Here is an 18,102-nt window from a genome sequence, read left to right as displayed (position 1 = left end):
CAGAACAGAACTGAGCACAGTCAAACACAGGGAGCCTGAAGTCTCTCATTGCTGCCTTGAAAGCTCATCTCAAAAAGCAGTGTGATAGAAAGGAGTGCTGACAATTGGGGATATCTGTCTATGTATTTTTTGCATTTTGATTGCCAGTATTCACCTGTTGCTGTTGCTTTGAAATTGGGTGTATCATGTGCTGCAGACAAAACTGAAGGGAAGATGAGCTGTAGCGAGAAGCACTGATGTACCATCTTGTGCTTTATCTTTTGTGTAAAAACCAATTCTACTGTCAGATACCTAGTCACAACAACAAAAAATACTTTTGCCATTTTTAGACTAGTCACTATGGGTGTTGTTTGTGCCCGCTCAAAGGCTTTGAAACAGGACCGAACTGCAGATCCCAAGGCTCACACACCTGCAGGGAGGACCTGGGAAAGCCAGTGATTAAGATGTGAAAGTAGGCTGGAGAGAAGTTGGAGCAAGGTATCAGCTCTCAGGAAAAGGCTTTTTTTTCGGAGGCAATCTCCATTGTGTCTGCTCTTTTTCTGTATTCTGACTTTTCATCTTGCCTTCTTCCAGGTAGGTAATTTAGAGTGGATAATTAACTTAATATGTGTGTATATTTCAGATGCTTACATCAATTGTGGCATTGTTAATTCCAGGTACCAGTGACTGAATGTCAGGTATCTAGTGTGTCTCAGTGTCACTGCAAATTTAATGGACCTCGGTTAGGATTATTAGTAAACTGCAGATTTTTTCTGTGAACTGAGGAAGGATTGAATTATGAAAACCAAGGCCTTAACCAAATAGTCAAGAGGTCATTGGGATAGAAGCTGCAGCCAGAGATTGCAATACTGATTTATCATATCTTTGTTCTACTCTGATTTTAAACTCGTTGTCCATATGGCCATATCTTATTGTGCTGCAATTTTAGCAGATGTTAATAATGAAGTAGGGTTCAGTCAGTGTCAGCTTACAGTGAGTTTGTCACACTTTACAAGGAATGGCGTTAGTGATGCATCAGGTAGCCTCCAAGTTAATTATGATGTAGTGACCCAACCCAATGCCTAGAGACAGGATGCAGCATGGAGATCATGAGATACTCAATCTGTGCTGCTTGCCATTTTCAGTACTAAAAGGTCACACCGTAAAAATGTAAAAATGAGGAAGGTAACAATTGCAGGTTGCAGAATGGTACTGTACTGAACTAGGATAGTTTTGCAGATTCGTTGGGAGCATGTTTTTCTTCATTTACAATTTTAACTGTTATTTTGACTCCTTGTGTGCTGATACCCGATGAACAAGCCTGTTACTCAGGTGGCCTAACACCGGTGTTAATCATCATACATCCTCTCTTTTTCCCAGGGAAAGACTGAAGGATCTGACACGTGTGTGTAAAATTTTTTTAGAGGAAAACCTTCCTTGAAAGAGAAATATTGTAGCAAAATGGAGCATCAATCCCTACCACTTAGTGAATTTCATAATGTTTTTCTTTTAATCTGAAACATGCCTTTAACCTGTGGGAACAGATAATGTCTGCATAAAAACAGAACAGAAAACAATGTTTTGAAATTCTCGGAGTTTTTTCCTGCTTCAGAGTAAAATGTGTGTTTACTTGAAGCTTTTTGAGAGTAAGGAGGGCCCCAAAATTGCTGGTAGTTGAGGACAATTGGCTGAGCTTGAGGAGAGGCAGTCTTTGTCAAGCTGATTCACTCACCCGTGACAAGAACCCTCACCACAGGTCTCTGTGGTCAGTCCCTTGTGAGAGCGTTTCATATTGACAAGCAATGAAAAATTCATTGGAGTACAGGGCTTGATTCAGTAGCCTTTTGATCCAGGTTCCAGCTTCAATAGTGGAAAGTATCCTAATAAAAGTTTTGCCAAACTGCCAAAAAATTGTCATTTTTTGGGTAAACTCTTCTAATCTTCTCATTATATTATCACATTGCATTACATAATCCTCTCCGAAGTCTACAAGTGGTTTGAGTTATATTTTTTTGAGTGCCAAAGGAGACACATTTTTTTGAATAGTCACTGAAAATGAGAGAAGTCAAACAGAGGACTAAACAAAAACAAAATTCAGCCAGAATTCCAGTTTCTCAAAAATGAAAAAAATATTTGCTACCTCAGTTTTGGTTACTGAGCCATATTTCTCACTGCCTGACTGGTGTTTGAGGAGATGTTCTTAATTTTTCATAGAATCACAGAATCATGTTTTGTAATATATAAGACTCTCATAGTCTCAAAACATTTAACCACAACACTACAGGAAAGCCTTTCCCTGTTTCTAATTACTGAAGTACCAGACAATGAGCTCACAAATAAAATGATATTCTGAAGCGTTATGCAACTGCTTCAACTTCTTTTATGTAAATAATTGATAACAATGAGTCAGATCTTCCCTTCTAATTCAAAGTCAACAATAGGAGGAATATAAGATTTTATAGTTACATTATTTGTGGCATTCACTTCTCTGAATTATTTTGTATGAAGAGTTAGATAAGAAAGGGTTTTTTCATCTTTTTTTTTTTTTGGTTTTTTTTTTGTTGTTGTTGTTTTTTTCCCCAGAGTTGGTATTTCCTCTAAGTATGTGTCTGTATTTTGAGGTTTTGTATTAGGAGTAGAGTCTACAACTACAGCAGGCAAATTTTGATTTAGTAAAATGGCATACCAGTTTCAAATTGCATACGGGTATGTATACAGGTCCACAGCCAAATAGAATTTGAGAGCACACATACATTTCTATGTATTGCTCCCTTTTCAGACATTGTAGGTATTAAAGAAAGGTAAAAACTGGATCCACACTGTGTATGTAATAATTGGCTTTACCAGCTGATTTCACAGTAGTCAGCTTGAAGACAATGCAAAATGTTGTTCATTGAGACTTCTCAGCCAGCACATACAGGCACAAAATATAGTATCGATTCCCCCTTTAATGCTAGTGGTATCAAGAGCACATCTCTAATTACAAGTTTGATAAAGCAATTGTGAATCCAGTGTCAAATGCATTTTAATTGAAGCATTTTTCTAAATAACATGCTATTATCTGTTGAACTCTGCAAAGTTATGCTATAAGTAAATATCTTAATGGATCTAGTAGGTGTTTTTATAAGATGTTTTCAAGATAAAACTTTTAGATGTTGCTTTTTATTACAAATTAAAGAATGTGCATCTATATAGGTTCATTGCTGTAGGCAGGCTTATTTTTTTCTAGCCTTGTTTTTTATTACTGTGATGTTGTAATTTTTCTTAAAGATACACAGTCAAATTGTTACATTTGACACTTTAAGCAGAGTCAGATTACTCTCTTGAAGACAGGTTACCTACTTTTTCATGAAGGAAAGCAATCAAGGTAGAGAAATTCAGATGCAGAAGTAAAAAACAGTAAGTGTTCATCACAGATGTAGATTGCGCTGATGGGGTCTATGCTACAAAAGTTTAACCTGCTTTAAAAATTGTTCGTATTGCTGTAGAGTCCCAAAGCAATCATCAAATCCCCGATTTAGTGAACTGAGTTAGACTATGGCCTGTGTACTTCTGCAATATGTGGGATGGTGGGGCTGTTGGCTCAAGGTATCGAAGAGTGCCAAGGAGAGTGTAATTAGGAGGTGCCTGTTACTTCCTCCTTTCAGCCCAGATTTACATCCTTGCACTACTACTCTTAACCCTCCATAATCATGAGCTGAACAGCTACTAACGTGTTTTGCAGTGCAGTGTAGTGAGTGTGAGAATGAAATTTCTTATGCCATAACCCTTTTTCCAATTGGGAGCAAACGTTGCTCCTGCTGAATCAGTGATGTAAGATTCATTTATAAACAATTATCAACACAGATAAGAGTAAAACTTATTTCAATGATTTCCTCTTTCATATTTGAAATGCAGCACATCACTCTACTGCTTCTCTTTTTTTTTTTCTTTATGACCTTAGGATCTTTGCATCTGTCAGTATCTTACTTGCCTGAAAGCAGGAATTTTTTTTTTTTCCTTAAAAGCATTCCTCCCTGTTTCTGGGAGGTCCAGTGGACTGCTTTTCTTGCCAAGCATTTCTAAACATGGAACTCCAGGTCTGTGTTCTTGTATTCGCAGGACATTTCTCATTTCTGTTTAGGTGTGTTTTCAGTAGAACTGATGTAAAATAGTTTTGAGAAGGTTTTGTTTGGTTTTTTCACTTGTTTTTTTGTTGCACAGAAATAATGGGGCTTTAATGTGGAGATTGCTCAACACCTGAGGTCCCTCCAGCTGATATATTTTGTTGTCAGTCTGGATGAAAAATATGAATCAGGATAAATAGTGAATGATAATATACTGTCATACGAAAGCTTGTGAAACTCAGGATGTGGAATGGAAGATGAGATACCTAAGTACAGAATGCACTGGTAACAGAGCAGGCTCATCACCATGGATTTTAGGTGATATGGAACATAGACATCAGTGTTAGTTTGTTTTAATCATGGTGGCCTAGGAACACAGGTGGTTGGTGGACTGAGAGGGGTTACAAATAGGACAGCTGATTCCAGCTGACCAAAAGGATGCCCCATACCATATAGCATCATGCTAAGCACTAAAGCTGGGGGGCCAGGTAAGGGACTTTTTCCAGGGTAGCTGTTCCTTGGACAGTAGCTGGGCATCAATTGCAGGTGGGAGGTGCATCACTTGGCTGCATTTTTTCTTTTTTCCCCTTTATTTATTGAACTGGTTTTATCTCAGCCGACATGTTCTTCCCACATGTGCTCCTCCAATTCTCTCTCCATCCAAGTGGTAAGAAGGGAGCAAGTGGCTGGGTAGGGGTTAGCTGCCAGCTGGCATCAATACCCCAATGTTTTAATAATGTACTGGTTCCCAGGAGTAATTCTAACAGCTCTGGAAGGGTTCTTTATGGTAACAGATAATCTAATGCATTATCCCTGTGTGCCCAATTTCATAGTGAAGTTGACCACACGATCTGTGATGATGTAAGTTATTCTGCATATGTAGGCATGTTCTGATATAGGGAAATTATGCTCCAGAGAAGTATCCAGATGTAAAGCTGGTGCAGAGCTACTGATCCCAGAGCTGCTGTTGAGGTCCACAGTCCCTGATAAGCACCTAACAGCAGTGGAAGTGACTGGATGAAGAGTGGGGCAATATAGGTAGAAAACAATTGAAGAAAAGTAGAAAAACTTCACTTCTGTGAACTCCTGACATTTGAAGTATTGCATGTAGCAACAGCAGATACACTTGTCAGAAGAATTTGTAATATCTGCAGCGGTCAGATACATAGGACACTTGAAATGCATAGGAAACATACCACCAAAGGAGGTGAAGGTCACCTGAAGAACCTTAGAAATCAGCTTACCAGCTACAAGGTCAAATAGTTGAAAAGTGGTAATGAAATAAATTCCATCACTTGGTTTCTTCATGTACTATTAGATTGCAGAATAATTCAGCTTTTCATTCACAGGTCAGACCTCTACCGTGGGCCAGCACTTAAGTGGAACAAAATATTCCTGTTTCTCACTGGCTTACAGGGATGCTGAGAAATCACAGCTGGAAGTTTTATTCTGGGATTTGTTTAGAGATGTGATATGATGATTTGCTTATAGAGGAAAGAGAAGGGTGGAATGTACATATTTATTCTGAAAGTTACCATTATTAAACTGGGTCTATTCCGGTAGCAGTGTTCCTTCTAGTCTCAGATTTGCAATTTAACCTCTTGGTACCTCTTCAGTAGTATTTTCTTACATCCAACAGTATGACTTTTTAGGACTGTAGAAATAAAAGGTGGTGAAATGCAAGCAGCTGGGAAGGCAAATTTGCAGGTTTTAGTTATCCACCTTTTTTCTTTGCTCAAAAGACAGGTATCACAATACTTCACCTGGATACATCCCATCCAAAGCTCTTTTTTATGCCTATGATAGCATTGTATAGTGTACCTATGGTGTATAGATAGCATGGTGTAGCTACTACACAGTGAGCTTTCTCAAGTCCAGACAGGTCCACCATAGGTGGTAAATCTGAAAATTTCAGCAGCAAATTTCAAGCAAGCTTCACCCATTGTGTCTAAGTTCATGTTTTCTAAGGCTAATATCTTTGATAAATATGGGTGGATTTTTCTAGGAATAGCAAATGTATGGCCTTGCCAAAAATACTCATTGTGTCAGTATTCCAGTTTTTAGTGTAAAGCTTTAAATATCATTATTAAATATATACATATATCATAAACTTTAGATAACTAGGTTAAAATAAATTAATAACAGTTCATTAGTGAAACTTAATAAATAAACCTGCCATTTAAGTTAATAGGAAACATTCATAAAGCATACCAAGTTTCTGATTTGTGTAAAGTCATACCGGGAGTGACACTAACTTCCTTTGCAATCTGTGGCCTAGCTTCCAAATTTGGATTAATTTAGACTCTAAACTAACAAAACCTTAAACTATGCTCATTATCCATATAGTTGCACAAGAAGAATTAGTGCAAGGACTTATTTTTGAAGTCACATCTTAAATATACTTATGTCACATTGAACTATTTTATATTTGTAATTAACAAGGATAAATTAATGTGCCATAAAACATCATTAAAGTGGTACAGAAAGCTGGCTGCAAAGATTTTTGCTTGTTAGTTTAAATAAATTTACTTTTACATCTTTCTAGCTAAATCTGCAATTTTGAAGTAAAATAGTTGCTGATGAAGCAACAGATCTGCTGACAACATCTAGAAACATGGCTATTCATGTAGTGAGATTTTCTGTTGAATTACATATTCTCCTCTTTTATGAAGACGGATGTTTTCAGGTTTGGAAGTTGTATTGCTTTGGGAGTCTTGTATTTTCAATTAGAAATCTGTCTAGTGCACTGACTATGAAAATGACAAGATGATCTTCGTGTCACAACTGGATTTTTTTGGCAAGGATCTAAAAGTTGCTTGCATGGAGATGGAAAGAGAATTAGAGAGTGCCATTAAGGCACCTGATGAGTTTATTGTATGGTCAGCTGGGACCAGTAAGTATCCAGACAGAGCTTCTTTGGCATAGGGCTGCATCATTTTGCAGGCTAAGACTCATGAATATAGCGTTATTAAGAAATTAGAGAACAGTGCTGTCATGGACGTTCCCTCTACAGCTTCCATGTTTAGGATTTGGTTAGCAGTTATTTCCATAGGCATTTTTTTTGGCTTTCCAGTTATTACCCTTCTCCACTAGCATTGAGTGCTGAGCAACTTACAGGTGCTAGACACAAACTAGTATAGATAAAGGAATCATGAAGGCTGTATGTCCTCTGGTTTTTCTGTGTTCCCTCCCTCGGATTTTCCCTGATTGCTCTGTCTTTGGGATTAGAATCGCTCTGATATGAAAGCATAACATGCCCAATGTTTAGTACTTCAAAGATGTTTCATTAATTCCCATATGACATGACTGCTATCTATAACCATCGCAGTAACTGAGGCAAGAGGAACACTCCTCCATAGTTATGCATTATACTGTAGGTGTTGTGTTTGTATTCACATACAGAAGGCTCAAAAAATGCATTTGCACGGCAAAAAAGTGATGCTAAAGCAAGTAATTTGGTGGTGAACAACATGCACTGAAACAGGGACTTCTCACATGCCAGCCATCTCTAGCCTCACACAGAAAACGCCAGAAGGGCAGTCACAGTCCCACATTTTTTTTCTGCCCAAAGAAACAATGCTTGTGGAGACAAAGTGGATTGCAGTCAGATATACCTGAAAGACTGAATGACTGAAAGGAGGTTATTTTACTGCTCTCATCTTCTAGCAAGGTTAGTATGTAAGAGAGGGATAGTGTTCCAATCAGAAAGGAGGTGGTACTGCGAATGTGAGTTATTCTACCTGATAATTTTAGTGATTGCCTTGGGAAGTTTCATAGATTCCTTTATTTTTCCTTCCTTTATTTCTGTTATTAAAAGTAAGGTTATTGGGATACTGCAGAAATGTTGCAGAGTGAGAAGTGACAATTTAATCATTGTATTGAACCAGTGAGTACAATGTGATTACAAGAAATTTTCTTGTGTAAAATATATGTCTGATTTTGTCCATCTCCTTCCCTCATTAAGTTGTATAATGCAGTAGTCCCCCTTATTATTCATGTTCCAAAAAGATCTCAAAATGTTCATTTGTTCTTTTTTCTGTATGTCATGAATGAAGTGATAAAGCTGTCTGTAGTCTCACAGATTAAGAATGAGACGAGTACAAACAGATACTACCTAAGTGTTTATGCTACTCTCTTCTTTGGGCTGCACACAAAAAGGGATCACCACCTCACCACCCCATGCGCCTCAAAGTACGAAAATTATTTCCAGAATTGCTTGGACCACATCCTCCTTGTTCTATGACTTTCCATCCATTCTACTACCTTTCAACCAGCTTGAATTAAGTTTTTACAAAGATCTTTTTGCTTATGTGGCAGTGTAGCCTTGAAGTCTAAGCATATTCTTCAGAAAGCAAGAGAATAGCCCATTTGATTAGGTATATCCAGGTAGCAGTACTGTTCCAAGGGAATACTGGCTTTGATATTGATGCTGAACAGGTTTTATTCCAATGTACGGGAACAAAACTGTCCTGTTTTTACTTGTGATTTGCTTTAATGACTGAGAACAAGTATTGGATTACCTGACTTAAGAACGTTACTGTACCACTAATGTGAAAGACTGTATGAAAAAAATGTATCAGCTAAAAGTTTTGCTGTTTGGTGGCTTTTGAACTATTTTATTTCTTTTCACCAATGCACTTTTCTGTCTAGAGAAGAGGCTGAATGAAAATTTTGCCTTGGGTTAAAACTTATTAAGACATCAGTAAATAATTCTTTTTAATTTTAATACATAAAATTATATACTTGGCTGAATGTATTATTTCCTTATTTCTGATTCTACCTCATATTTCATTGGCTCCCTCAGACCTTTTATTCATTGTTTGTTTTACCTTTGGTAGAAAATAGAGAAAAAAGCTGTATATTTACTTTACACATTCAAATTTATTTGCCCAGTCACAAAACAAAGCTGTAAAATGGTAATTAATATTGTAGATGCACAGTCCTTTGCTGGGCTCAGACCTTCACACTTGTAACAAATTAGCTGCTGACTGCTGTCAGCTAACAAATGTGGATCAAGCAGGAAAGGCAGCATCGCTGTTACCATCACTCTCGTAAAGATGTGCAAGTCTGAGATGTGAAGGGTTACATGTGTTTGCTTTAAATGCTGTCATCTTAGGTTTTATTTGTGAGAAATAGATGAGATATTTTCAAGTTTTTCTTTAAGAAACTTCCCATAATCATGCAAAAAGTCATTAGCCTTGGGGACCTTGACTCACGACAGCTTCCAGTCCTGTGCTGTAATCACATTACAACACTGCGATGCTCAGAAACAGGATCCTGTCTTTGATGTAACACCCAAGTCTTTGGCTTTTTTCCTGATATCTCACATTGAAGGTTTGTGTAACTTGTTTTTCACATTTACTCCATCATCTCTTTCACCACTGTTAATATCCAAATGTCTCTCCTTTATGAAATAGCTTTATTCTCATTGTTTTTCAGCTGTACCAGATTGTGTTGTAAAGGCCAAGGATTGAGGTTTTCCTTGCCCATGTTTTTAACCTCTGACAGTTCCCTTATATCTCCTCTTTCAGATGTTCTGAGAACAACATCCCAACCTAGTGCCTGTTTGGAAACTATTTTTCACTCAGATTATTAGAGACCATTTACATATGAGTATGTCTAAAATGTTATTTCTTCTGAAGTACCTAAGACATTACTCTGGGGTGCTACAAAATGAATCTGATGATTGCTGTTAAAATGTATTTTTTTCTGCAGCAGTTACTACACTGTGGTGTCACACATAATCACAATTTCCTGTTTACAAACATATTCCAGTGTAAGACAGGTCTTAGAAAATGTTTGAAAATTTGACCAGAGAAGTGTTTTGAAAAAATATAAATATGAATTCAGGTATTTTCCTACAGATTACAGTGGCTACCTAAAATTCCATTCTTCCGCTCCCCATAGAGGTTTGAAAGTTACTTGAAGTTCCTTTAGTACAATAACTTTCAGTGCCCACAATTAGTTTGTGTTACAGGTTCCATCCCTGGGATTTGACTCTCATTTATAATAAAGACTAAATAATTATTTTTTCTTAATATTACTGTAATGTTCTTTAGGCATAGGAAATATTTTTATTACATAATTGTGCTGAGGATGAAAATTGATGGTTATCAAAAAGAGGCTTTTCAAGCACAGCCTATTAAAATGTATATAACCTTATGTAAAATTTTAGACTATTCTAACCTTTTTACATATTTAATAGTCACTTAAAAATGTGCAGTGTTGAATTTGCGAAGGATCTGAAGTTTTCTTCTTTTCTGTGGATATTTCCCTGGATTAAAAAAAAACTAGCAATAAAACCAAACAAATACATTAAACCCAAAAACCCACCCAAACCCCCTCTGTTTTCTTCATTTATTTACAAGCTAATTCCTGTGCCATGTATCTCTTAGAAAATCTCAGTAAGCTAGTGGTTTCCCAGCGATGTTTGTGATGGGGTTCCATTGAAATCTTCTGAAACTCTTCTCCTTAAGTTCCTGTTCTTAAAAGACTCATTGGTGACAGGTTGAAGTGGGCTGGACTATAATGTCAGTGTCATGAAAAGCTGGAGGGCTTTAAATCCTTCAGTCCCCTGAGCTTTTTGTGTTCTGAAATGCTTGATGAACTCCAGAAGAGTAAAATACAGCAAAGAAATGCACGGTCAGAGAGTTTGTGGAATTCAAAGAATAGCTGTCAGAGATGGAGGCTCTGAAATGCAGAGCCAATTTACATGACAGGGGCTTTTCAAATTACCAGCAGCTGTCTTCACTAATTCTGAATATTTCTTTACTCAAAATGTTCAGAGGCGAGCTTAATTAACTTTTATCTTAAAGATGTTCCTGGTGCATTCTACCTTCTTCCTTTTCTGAAAGGCAAATTAAGAATGATTATTGAAAGATAAATGTCTTATGTTTAGATTAAGTTGGTGGTATGGGGAGTGATAGTTAATCACAGAACATGGACCTTTCCATTACTGCCTGAAACGCTGAGTCATTTCTCTGAAAAAAAATCTGTTAATGAAAAAATTACTTTGTGTAACAGATAAAATTTCTCTTATCTTATACCTAGAGAGTCATCAAAAGATTGAACATCCAGGTGCTCAAGCACTGTTAATGCATGAGGAAGAAAAATCATAGACCTTTTCATAGAGTTGCATTTCTTCAACAATTTGTTTCAAGTTCTACATATAATGGTGAAGGCATTATAAAGAAAAACAATTATCCTTACTAAGTTCTTCCTGAGTAGGTCTTTGACACCTTACTGACATGATTAATGACAGACTGACAAATTTCCTCCTGATAAAAAGATAAGAAAATCAATCTTAATTGCCTGTGTATTTTCTTTGTTCTTTCTGTTCTTCTCTTTCATATACAAAAATTGAAATAAATACATTTCTGAAAAAGTTGTACTTATTTGCCTGGAATAGAAAAATTAGCTAAAGCAGTTGGAGCTATACAGAATCATAAAAGATAGTTTTATGGTGGAAAGTGCTGGCCAACTTTATAAACATCTGAGGGTTTTTTGAAGATAGTGCCTGTGATATCTTCCTTCTGTTACCTGATTGCCTCTTGAGCCAAAACTTGTCCTTGAAATGTTATTATTTCTGTCTCTTCTTATGAGACAACCAAACAACAACAAAACCATTTTTCTCTCTGGCTCTTTTATTTCTATTGGACTCTAGGTAGGAGTCACTTTTGTAGATGAGCAGAACGTCCCATAACCAAGCTTTCTTTCAAGTTTCTATTCTGTGATACTACATCACCCTAACATCAACAAAAAGCACAAGTGCAAAACCTTTTAGCCGAGTGTCTCTTCAAGGTGCGATTTAATAGCCTGGGAATTTACTTCTCTTCAAAGTAAGCTGGCAGCATTGACCCTGTAAGTTTATCAAGATAGGCCTTTGTGGAAGGGCAGTCATGCTTTCTTCTAGGACTGCATCAGCTTTTTAAACAAGGTGTATGTGATGCAGGCATTGATAGGGACAGGAGATGGTTGTGTTTGTACATACATGCATTCACAAAAATGAAGGACCCTCTTGTTTCACCACTCGTTACTGGTTATGCTGCCTCCATAACCTGTTTGTAGTTTGAAGTTCTCGGGATTTTATGACCAGAAGTTTTCATAGCTTTAAAGCAGACTTAAATAAATTTCAGGCATCATTTTCATCGTATTTGTTTATCAAGTTACTTAAGAAATTACTGTAATGATTAATCAGAAAGCTTTTCTAATTTTAACTGCAAAATTCAGAGTCTGTTCTAAACCTCAAGCAAAAATCTAGATAAAAAGGTAAAGGCAGTGTGGAAAGAACATAAGTCTTTATATGCAGAATTTTTAGAAAGTCTTCCCTTTCACAGCGTAATTGAAATATTACTTAAAGGACCCATAAAAGGTAACATATTAAAACAAATTCAGTTGCATATATGATTAATTCACACAGTGGGAAGCTGATTGTAGTGCAATTTTATACATATGACCTTGAAATTAATAAAACAGATTTTAATTTTGTCATTTCTGTTATAAATATATAATGCAATTATCAATAATCTTGGCAGAGAAGCAAAGGTCTAAAATAAAAATCTGCTTAGTAAGGAACTAGACTTAAAGTATTTTATAGTATGTGAGGACTAGTGAAATATATACCAAAGTTATTTTGATATATGTATTTTAAAACCCTCCGAGGATCTAATTCTCTCTGGAATATGGGTTTGGTTTTTTTCCTATGAGAAAAGTACATGAAATTTCTTACTGTGCTTTATTTCATTAAATATATGTCATGGTACTTCCATACCAGTCTGTAAAGTCTCAGCTACTTCTTACTGAAGTTGCATCTACTACTGCATCTCCTTCCACTTCAGCTAGAATGTAGGGTACAGTTTCATTTTGCTTTTAATCCCATGTTACAGTGGATTGCTTCTGAGAGCCCTCCAGGTCTGCCACACATCCCCTCTGTTTCCCCTCTACAAATATTGCATTGCACTCTGGTGACCGGGGAGGGGTGGGTGGCTCTTAGGTGATCCAGTGGATATCTAACCCTTTTGATAGTACTTGGTGGATGTAGCTAGCAAAGTAGCAAGTACCTGTATACTCTGCTGGGAACCATGGAGAAACTTGAGCTTCTGTCCATCCTTCGAGCAGCTTCCCTCCTCCAGATGTGGTGTCTGCTAGTTCCATTTCTCTGCTGAAAAGCCTTCCTTCCATCACTGCTTCCCAAACTTGGCACCCAAGAGGGGTTTCATGTCAGTACCATCTCTCTCTGGGAAGCTGCAGCTTGGCAACAGGCCTTTCACCAGTCAGAGGTGATTTATCAATAAATTGTATTCACTGACGTGATCCATGTGGGTGTTTCTACATTCCTAGAGTATAGCCATCCCTGCTTTGATATTTGAGTGATAACACCTCTAAACTTATATGTGGCACCTAAAAAAAACATAATGAGAAGAAGAGAAGTTTTGGAATCATGTGTCTTGTAAACTTCTTTTAAGAGAGTCATTTTCCTGTAAATATTAATACATTTTAAACATACAGTTCTGCAAACAAACACAGAGCTGGACCACTATTTGAAAATACTTTAAAATTAAGCAGGATCTTTTTTAGAACTTGTTTTCATCTGTGATTCCTGAATTATTCAAGCTTTTCAAAATAATAATGTAATAGGCTAAGACATTGGCTTATCAATTAGAGTTAGACGGGCTTTCTTGAAATCAAGATTAGGCTTTGAGAATTCAGTCACATATAATTGTGATTCCCTGACCCAGCTTTAGGATTTATCAGCATCCAACTTTTCACTTTGATTTTCTGAATAAAGATTAGACTTTTCTCATATATTATATGTATTTTAGTTATCTATTAAACTGACGGATCTCCTTCAAAGTTCCAATGTTAGCATTGATCACTTGGATTGCTTATATTTTGTTTCCTTTCTCTTTTTTCTAGTTCTGTTTGTTGCTCTTGTTTTACATTAATCCATTCCAAACAGATTATCTTAGTGTTTCTCATCTAAATGTCTCAAAAGGTTAAGGGGAAAAATTTGTGCTAATAATAAGGAAATAAGGAGTGACGCTACCGAAAACAAGCTGTACCAAAAGAAAGCAACTGTGATTCTTGTCTGTAATTTGGGCGTCAACTTTAATTCAAAAACACCCATGTTCTCCAGATTTCTATGTAAGCAGACTGTCAGCCACCACCAGCACAAGAGTGCTTGTGTACACAACTGACCTCACTTAGCCTCCTCTGAAATGCTTGCCATGTTGTTATCTATTTTTTGCCTTGACTTTTTAAACTCTTTCTTTGTGGCTACCTAAGCCTTACATTATCTTTCTATCTCTGTCTCATCAACTCCCCATCTCTTTTCCTGTCTGGTCTGAAACTCCATATCTCCTCTCCACAGCAGGTCTCTGAAGTCCCTTGGCTGCTCCTTGTTGCTGGTTGCTTGCTGCAGTGCAGCTGAGTAGCTGCCCAAGGATGAGAGCAAAACATACTGGTAGAAAACAGCCTGTGAAAACAATATTGCAGGCAAAAATCACAAGAAGTAGAGACAGCCTTCCTACCATGGTGGTCATATGGATGACCACTTTCCCCTCATACAGAAGGTTAGACAAGGCATCTCACTGTGGCTTTGCACAGTGGGGAAGGGTGTGGGCAACCATTGGAGGAGTTGTGTTTTCCTTCGTCGGCTTCTTAAGATTATACCCTCGCAGTCCAGCTTTGCTTCCAGGCACAAGGTATACCTCTGGTATGCTGCATACAGCAGCTGTTTTTCTGCTCCTGGAAAGGCAGCAACCTTGCAGGGTTGGCCCAAGGCATGGGCAGGACATGCCTATGCAGAAGCTTTGAGCATACCTGGCATCTAGCCATTTTTAGGCTTGCCTCTAAACAGCAGAGTGGGTGTTGGCACGATCTCATCTTCCTCATGGAAAAGTGTGGTACGCACTGTGCCTGCTGGAGTTTGTATGGAGATCTGCATAGTAGCAGCATGAGAGGTTGTGGGAGAATGCAGGACAAAAATTCTGTCCAATGTAAGAGCTGTTTCAAAATGAAGAAATGGAATCCAAGATTTCTTTCTGTTGCTGTGAATTATGTGTCATTGTTGTACGTCTTTGTAACAAACTGTGTGTTTCCACTAACTAGAAAGCCTACCGTGAAGAGTTTAATATGATTATGATAATAATGTTAAAATATGTTTGGAGGAGAATTGTGACATGGGTATAAAGGACTACAAGGGATTAAATAGTGCAAGACATTGTGGATAGTTGTGATTTTAATACCTGAGGATCAGAAAAATCAAGAACTTTAATCCCAAACAGTCTGTGCTTACTTGGAAAAATGTTTGTCTGACTGCAGGCATGGAACCCGTTGTGCTGGAGAAGTGGCAGCCACAGCAAACAACTCACACTGCACAGTAGGAATCGCCTTTAATGCCAAGATTGGAGGTATGTGAAACAATCTCTCTCCAAACAAAAAGTAATCGAAGACCCATTTGTGCTAAATGGTACATTCAGAACTTCCTCAACAAGAGAAGGAGATTTGTGTGGGTTACAAACCTAGATGTGTTAGCAAGTAAATGTCACCTATAGGGTGGTCGTTAAGTACCAGTACTGAAGGAGCTTGTCTTCGGTGAGACTTCAGGTGCCCCTGGAACACTGCTTCTCAGTACATACAGAAAGCAACACAAAGCTTTTACGAAAACACAAACCCCAGAATTTTAGGACATTTCAGTTTTCTCACAGATTCAGAGCTGTAAGAGCTGAACTTTGACAAACCAGAAGTTAGTACACACATCAGGAACATTGCCTTGCATATTGAGCCCAAACAAAACACTTGTCAAAATATAACACATTTTTGTGGTGTTTGGCTGTGGTTGGAGAGAATCTGCTTTTGATCCCTCCATGTGATCGGATTATTGCCTAAAATATTAGATTTAATCACACTTTTTTGTTCATTCAGCCAAGAGCTTCCAAGATGCTTCTATGAATTCTTAGTCAGTGGCTGCCCAATTAAGACCTTTGGCTTAATATGTGGAAATTACTATCAAGATGTCACCTACTTGTCTTCCAGTCTGTAGCCTTCCTGTGCCAGATTTAAATGTTTCAAGTGAAGTTTTACCCTGTACTTTTGATGAGATTGTAAGATTGGTATATTGGTTTTCAGTAGAAAAAACTATAGCTCAAACTCATTAGTTGTTGATTTTCTGTCCCAAAATAGAGCGCATCTGTGAAAATAGAAACATGTTTACCTATATATACAGAGGACAGTTCAACAATATGAGCAGACAGAGTTGAGGCCACATTTCCACAATTAATAGTACTGTATCTATTCTCTACTGGACCAGTCTAAGTTTGATCCAAATCAAATGTGAGCACAGCTGCATTTCAAATTAGCCAAAGCATACAACATCATCCTAATGTCAGCTTTCTGCTTTCCTGCTGGCTTCAAGAGGATAGACAATACCTGATCCAACATAAGGTTACAGTGCTGCAGAAAAACAATTTCTGTTCACATGGAGAGCCTGTCTGCACAAAGTTACCCTGTCAGAGTGGTTTAGAAATTCTCAACTGGTCAAGTGAGTGAGTTTGTGGCAGATGAGCAGGTTGTCTCATCTGGACATAGCATTTGGTCATCTACCAGCAGCTAGGAAATCGGATTTATTGTGTTAAACCAGAGTGAGAGTAGTGGACTGATAGAGATAAAAGATGGCTTCTGCACAAGTTTTATTTTTGAGTTGGATAGTTGTACAATTTGCAGCAGCTTGGATATGTCCTTGAAAACTTCTCCGTTAGTAACAGTGGCTTCCTAATGGGTTAATATTTATTAAGCATTAGGAATGTGCAATAGTAATGTTTTAGAAACCCTGCAGGCATATTAGCTGAATCACAGCCTTTTCTAAATATAGTGTAAAACAGTTAATGTGAATTGTAAAGACTGGATATGTGTGCCTTTTATTATTTACTTATTTAGCATGTACTATGTAACAACCTTCAAGAAATTTCAGAGATCTAAGCGAAATAAAAATTTTATCCACTCCCTTTTCCCCCAAGATTCTCCACAGCCATCACTAACGCTCTTCTTAAAAGAAAGCTGCAAACTAGCAAACAGTGTAAACCTCACTTGAGGTAATGTACTGCCTTTTAAAAGCATTGGCACATAAAATTTCAGGAGGCTCCGCAGATAATCTTCAGAAAATCAGAGGCAAGAGGGAATTCCAGGGTATTGGGAAGGAAAGCTAAGCTTCCTCTTCCACTAGGTATATATATATGTTTAAGAGTTCTGCTGCGGCTGACCTCTATTTGGCATTATTCCCTCCCTTCCCTCAGAAAAGCCATAAACTACACACGTGAATATGCTGTAGCTGTGTTCCCTCTCCACAGGCCAGGCAGAGTGTAACAATGTTGCATGATATTATGCTGAACTAGTGTTCAGATCACTTGTTTCCCAGGGATTTAAAGACCCTTCTGGGGCCTTCTTGGAGAAGAAACTGGAGTCAAGGTAAAGCAATTAAATTCTCTTTACACAGAGGAGCACCTGCTGACAGTGATGTTGGAATTGCTCCACCCAGATGAGTATTCTTTACTTCAGACCAAAAAAGCATGTCTGGACATGTAAGGAATAGTAAGGAGATAAAGCAAAGGGGGAAATAAATCCTTTCCATTCATATTCCCATCAATACTGACAGCTGAACAAATCCAATTAATGATCTTTGTGATAGGAAGTTGTTAATAAGATACCCACCAGTAACACTCACTTTATTTCTAAATGTTTGTGCTTCTTGTCCTATTTCCACACATTTAAGAACCTCTGACCACAAATAGGTCAAAAGTGAGATCCTCAGAATTTCTGAGTTTTCTCTTACAACAGTGCGAATGGGGACACAATATGCAGATAAGAAAATATGAGTAAAATTGCAGTTGGGACCTTTGGTTCTTTTTTGCAGGTTGTGAGATATTTCTTATTTAAAGAAAAATTTCACTATGCCTGCAGCCTGTGCTTAGCTAGGCTACAGGCTCTTTCACTGAAAGATAAACCAGGGCACCAATGGGGT

At 37.6% G+C, this 18,102-nt stretch overlaps 1 protein-coding gene across 1 annotated transcript in view; it reads left to right on the top strand.

Annotated features, from left to right (window-relative positions):
* Positions 1–18,102, top strand: part of PCSK5 (proprotein convertase subtilisin/kexin type 5) — a gene marked incomplete at its 5' end in the record, with an annotated part of 182,677 nt that overhangs the window by 82,794 nt on the left and 81,781 nt on the right. Inside the window, one exon of the mRNA XM_084278334.1 lies at positions 15,408–15,496. Within this exon, the coding sequence (XP_084134460.1) occupies positions 15,408–15,496 (89 nt within the window). The remainder of the gene's footprint in view (positions 1–15,407; positions 15,497–18,102) is intronic.

This window comes from Gallinula chloropus (genome assembly GCF_964237585.1).
Source record: "Gallinula chloropus genome assembly, chromosome: Z".
Taxonomy (NCBI): domain Eukaryota; kingdom Metazoa; phylum Chordata; class Aves; order Gruiformes; family Rallidae; genus Gallinula; species Gallinula chloropus.
Note: the sequence above shows the minus strand (reverse complement) of the source record. Positions and strands in the feature narration are given on the sequence as shown.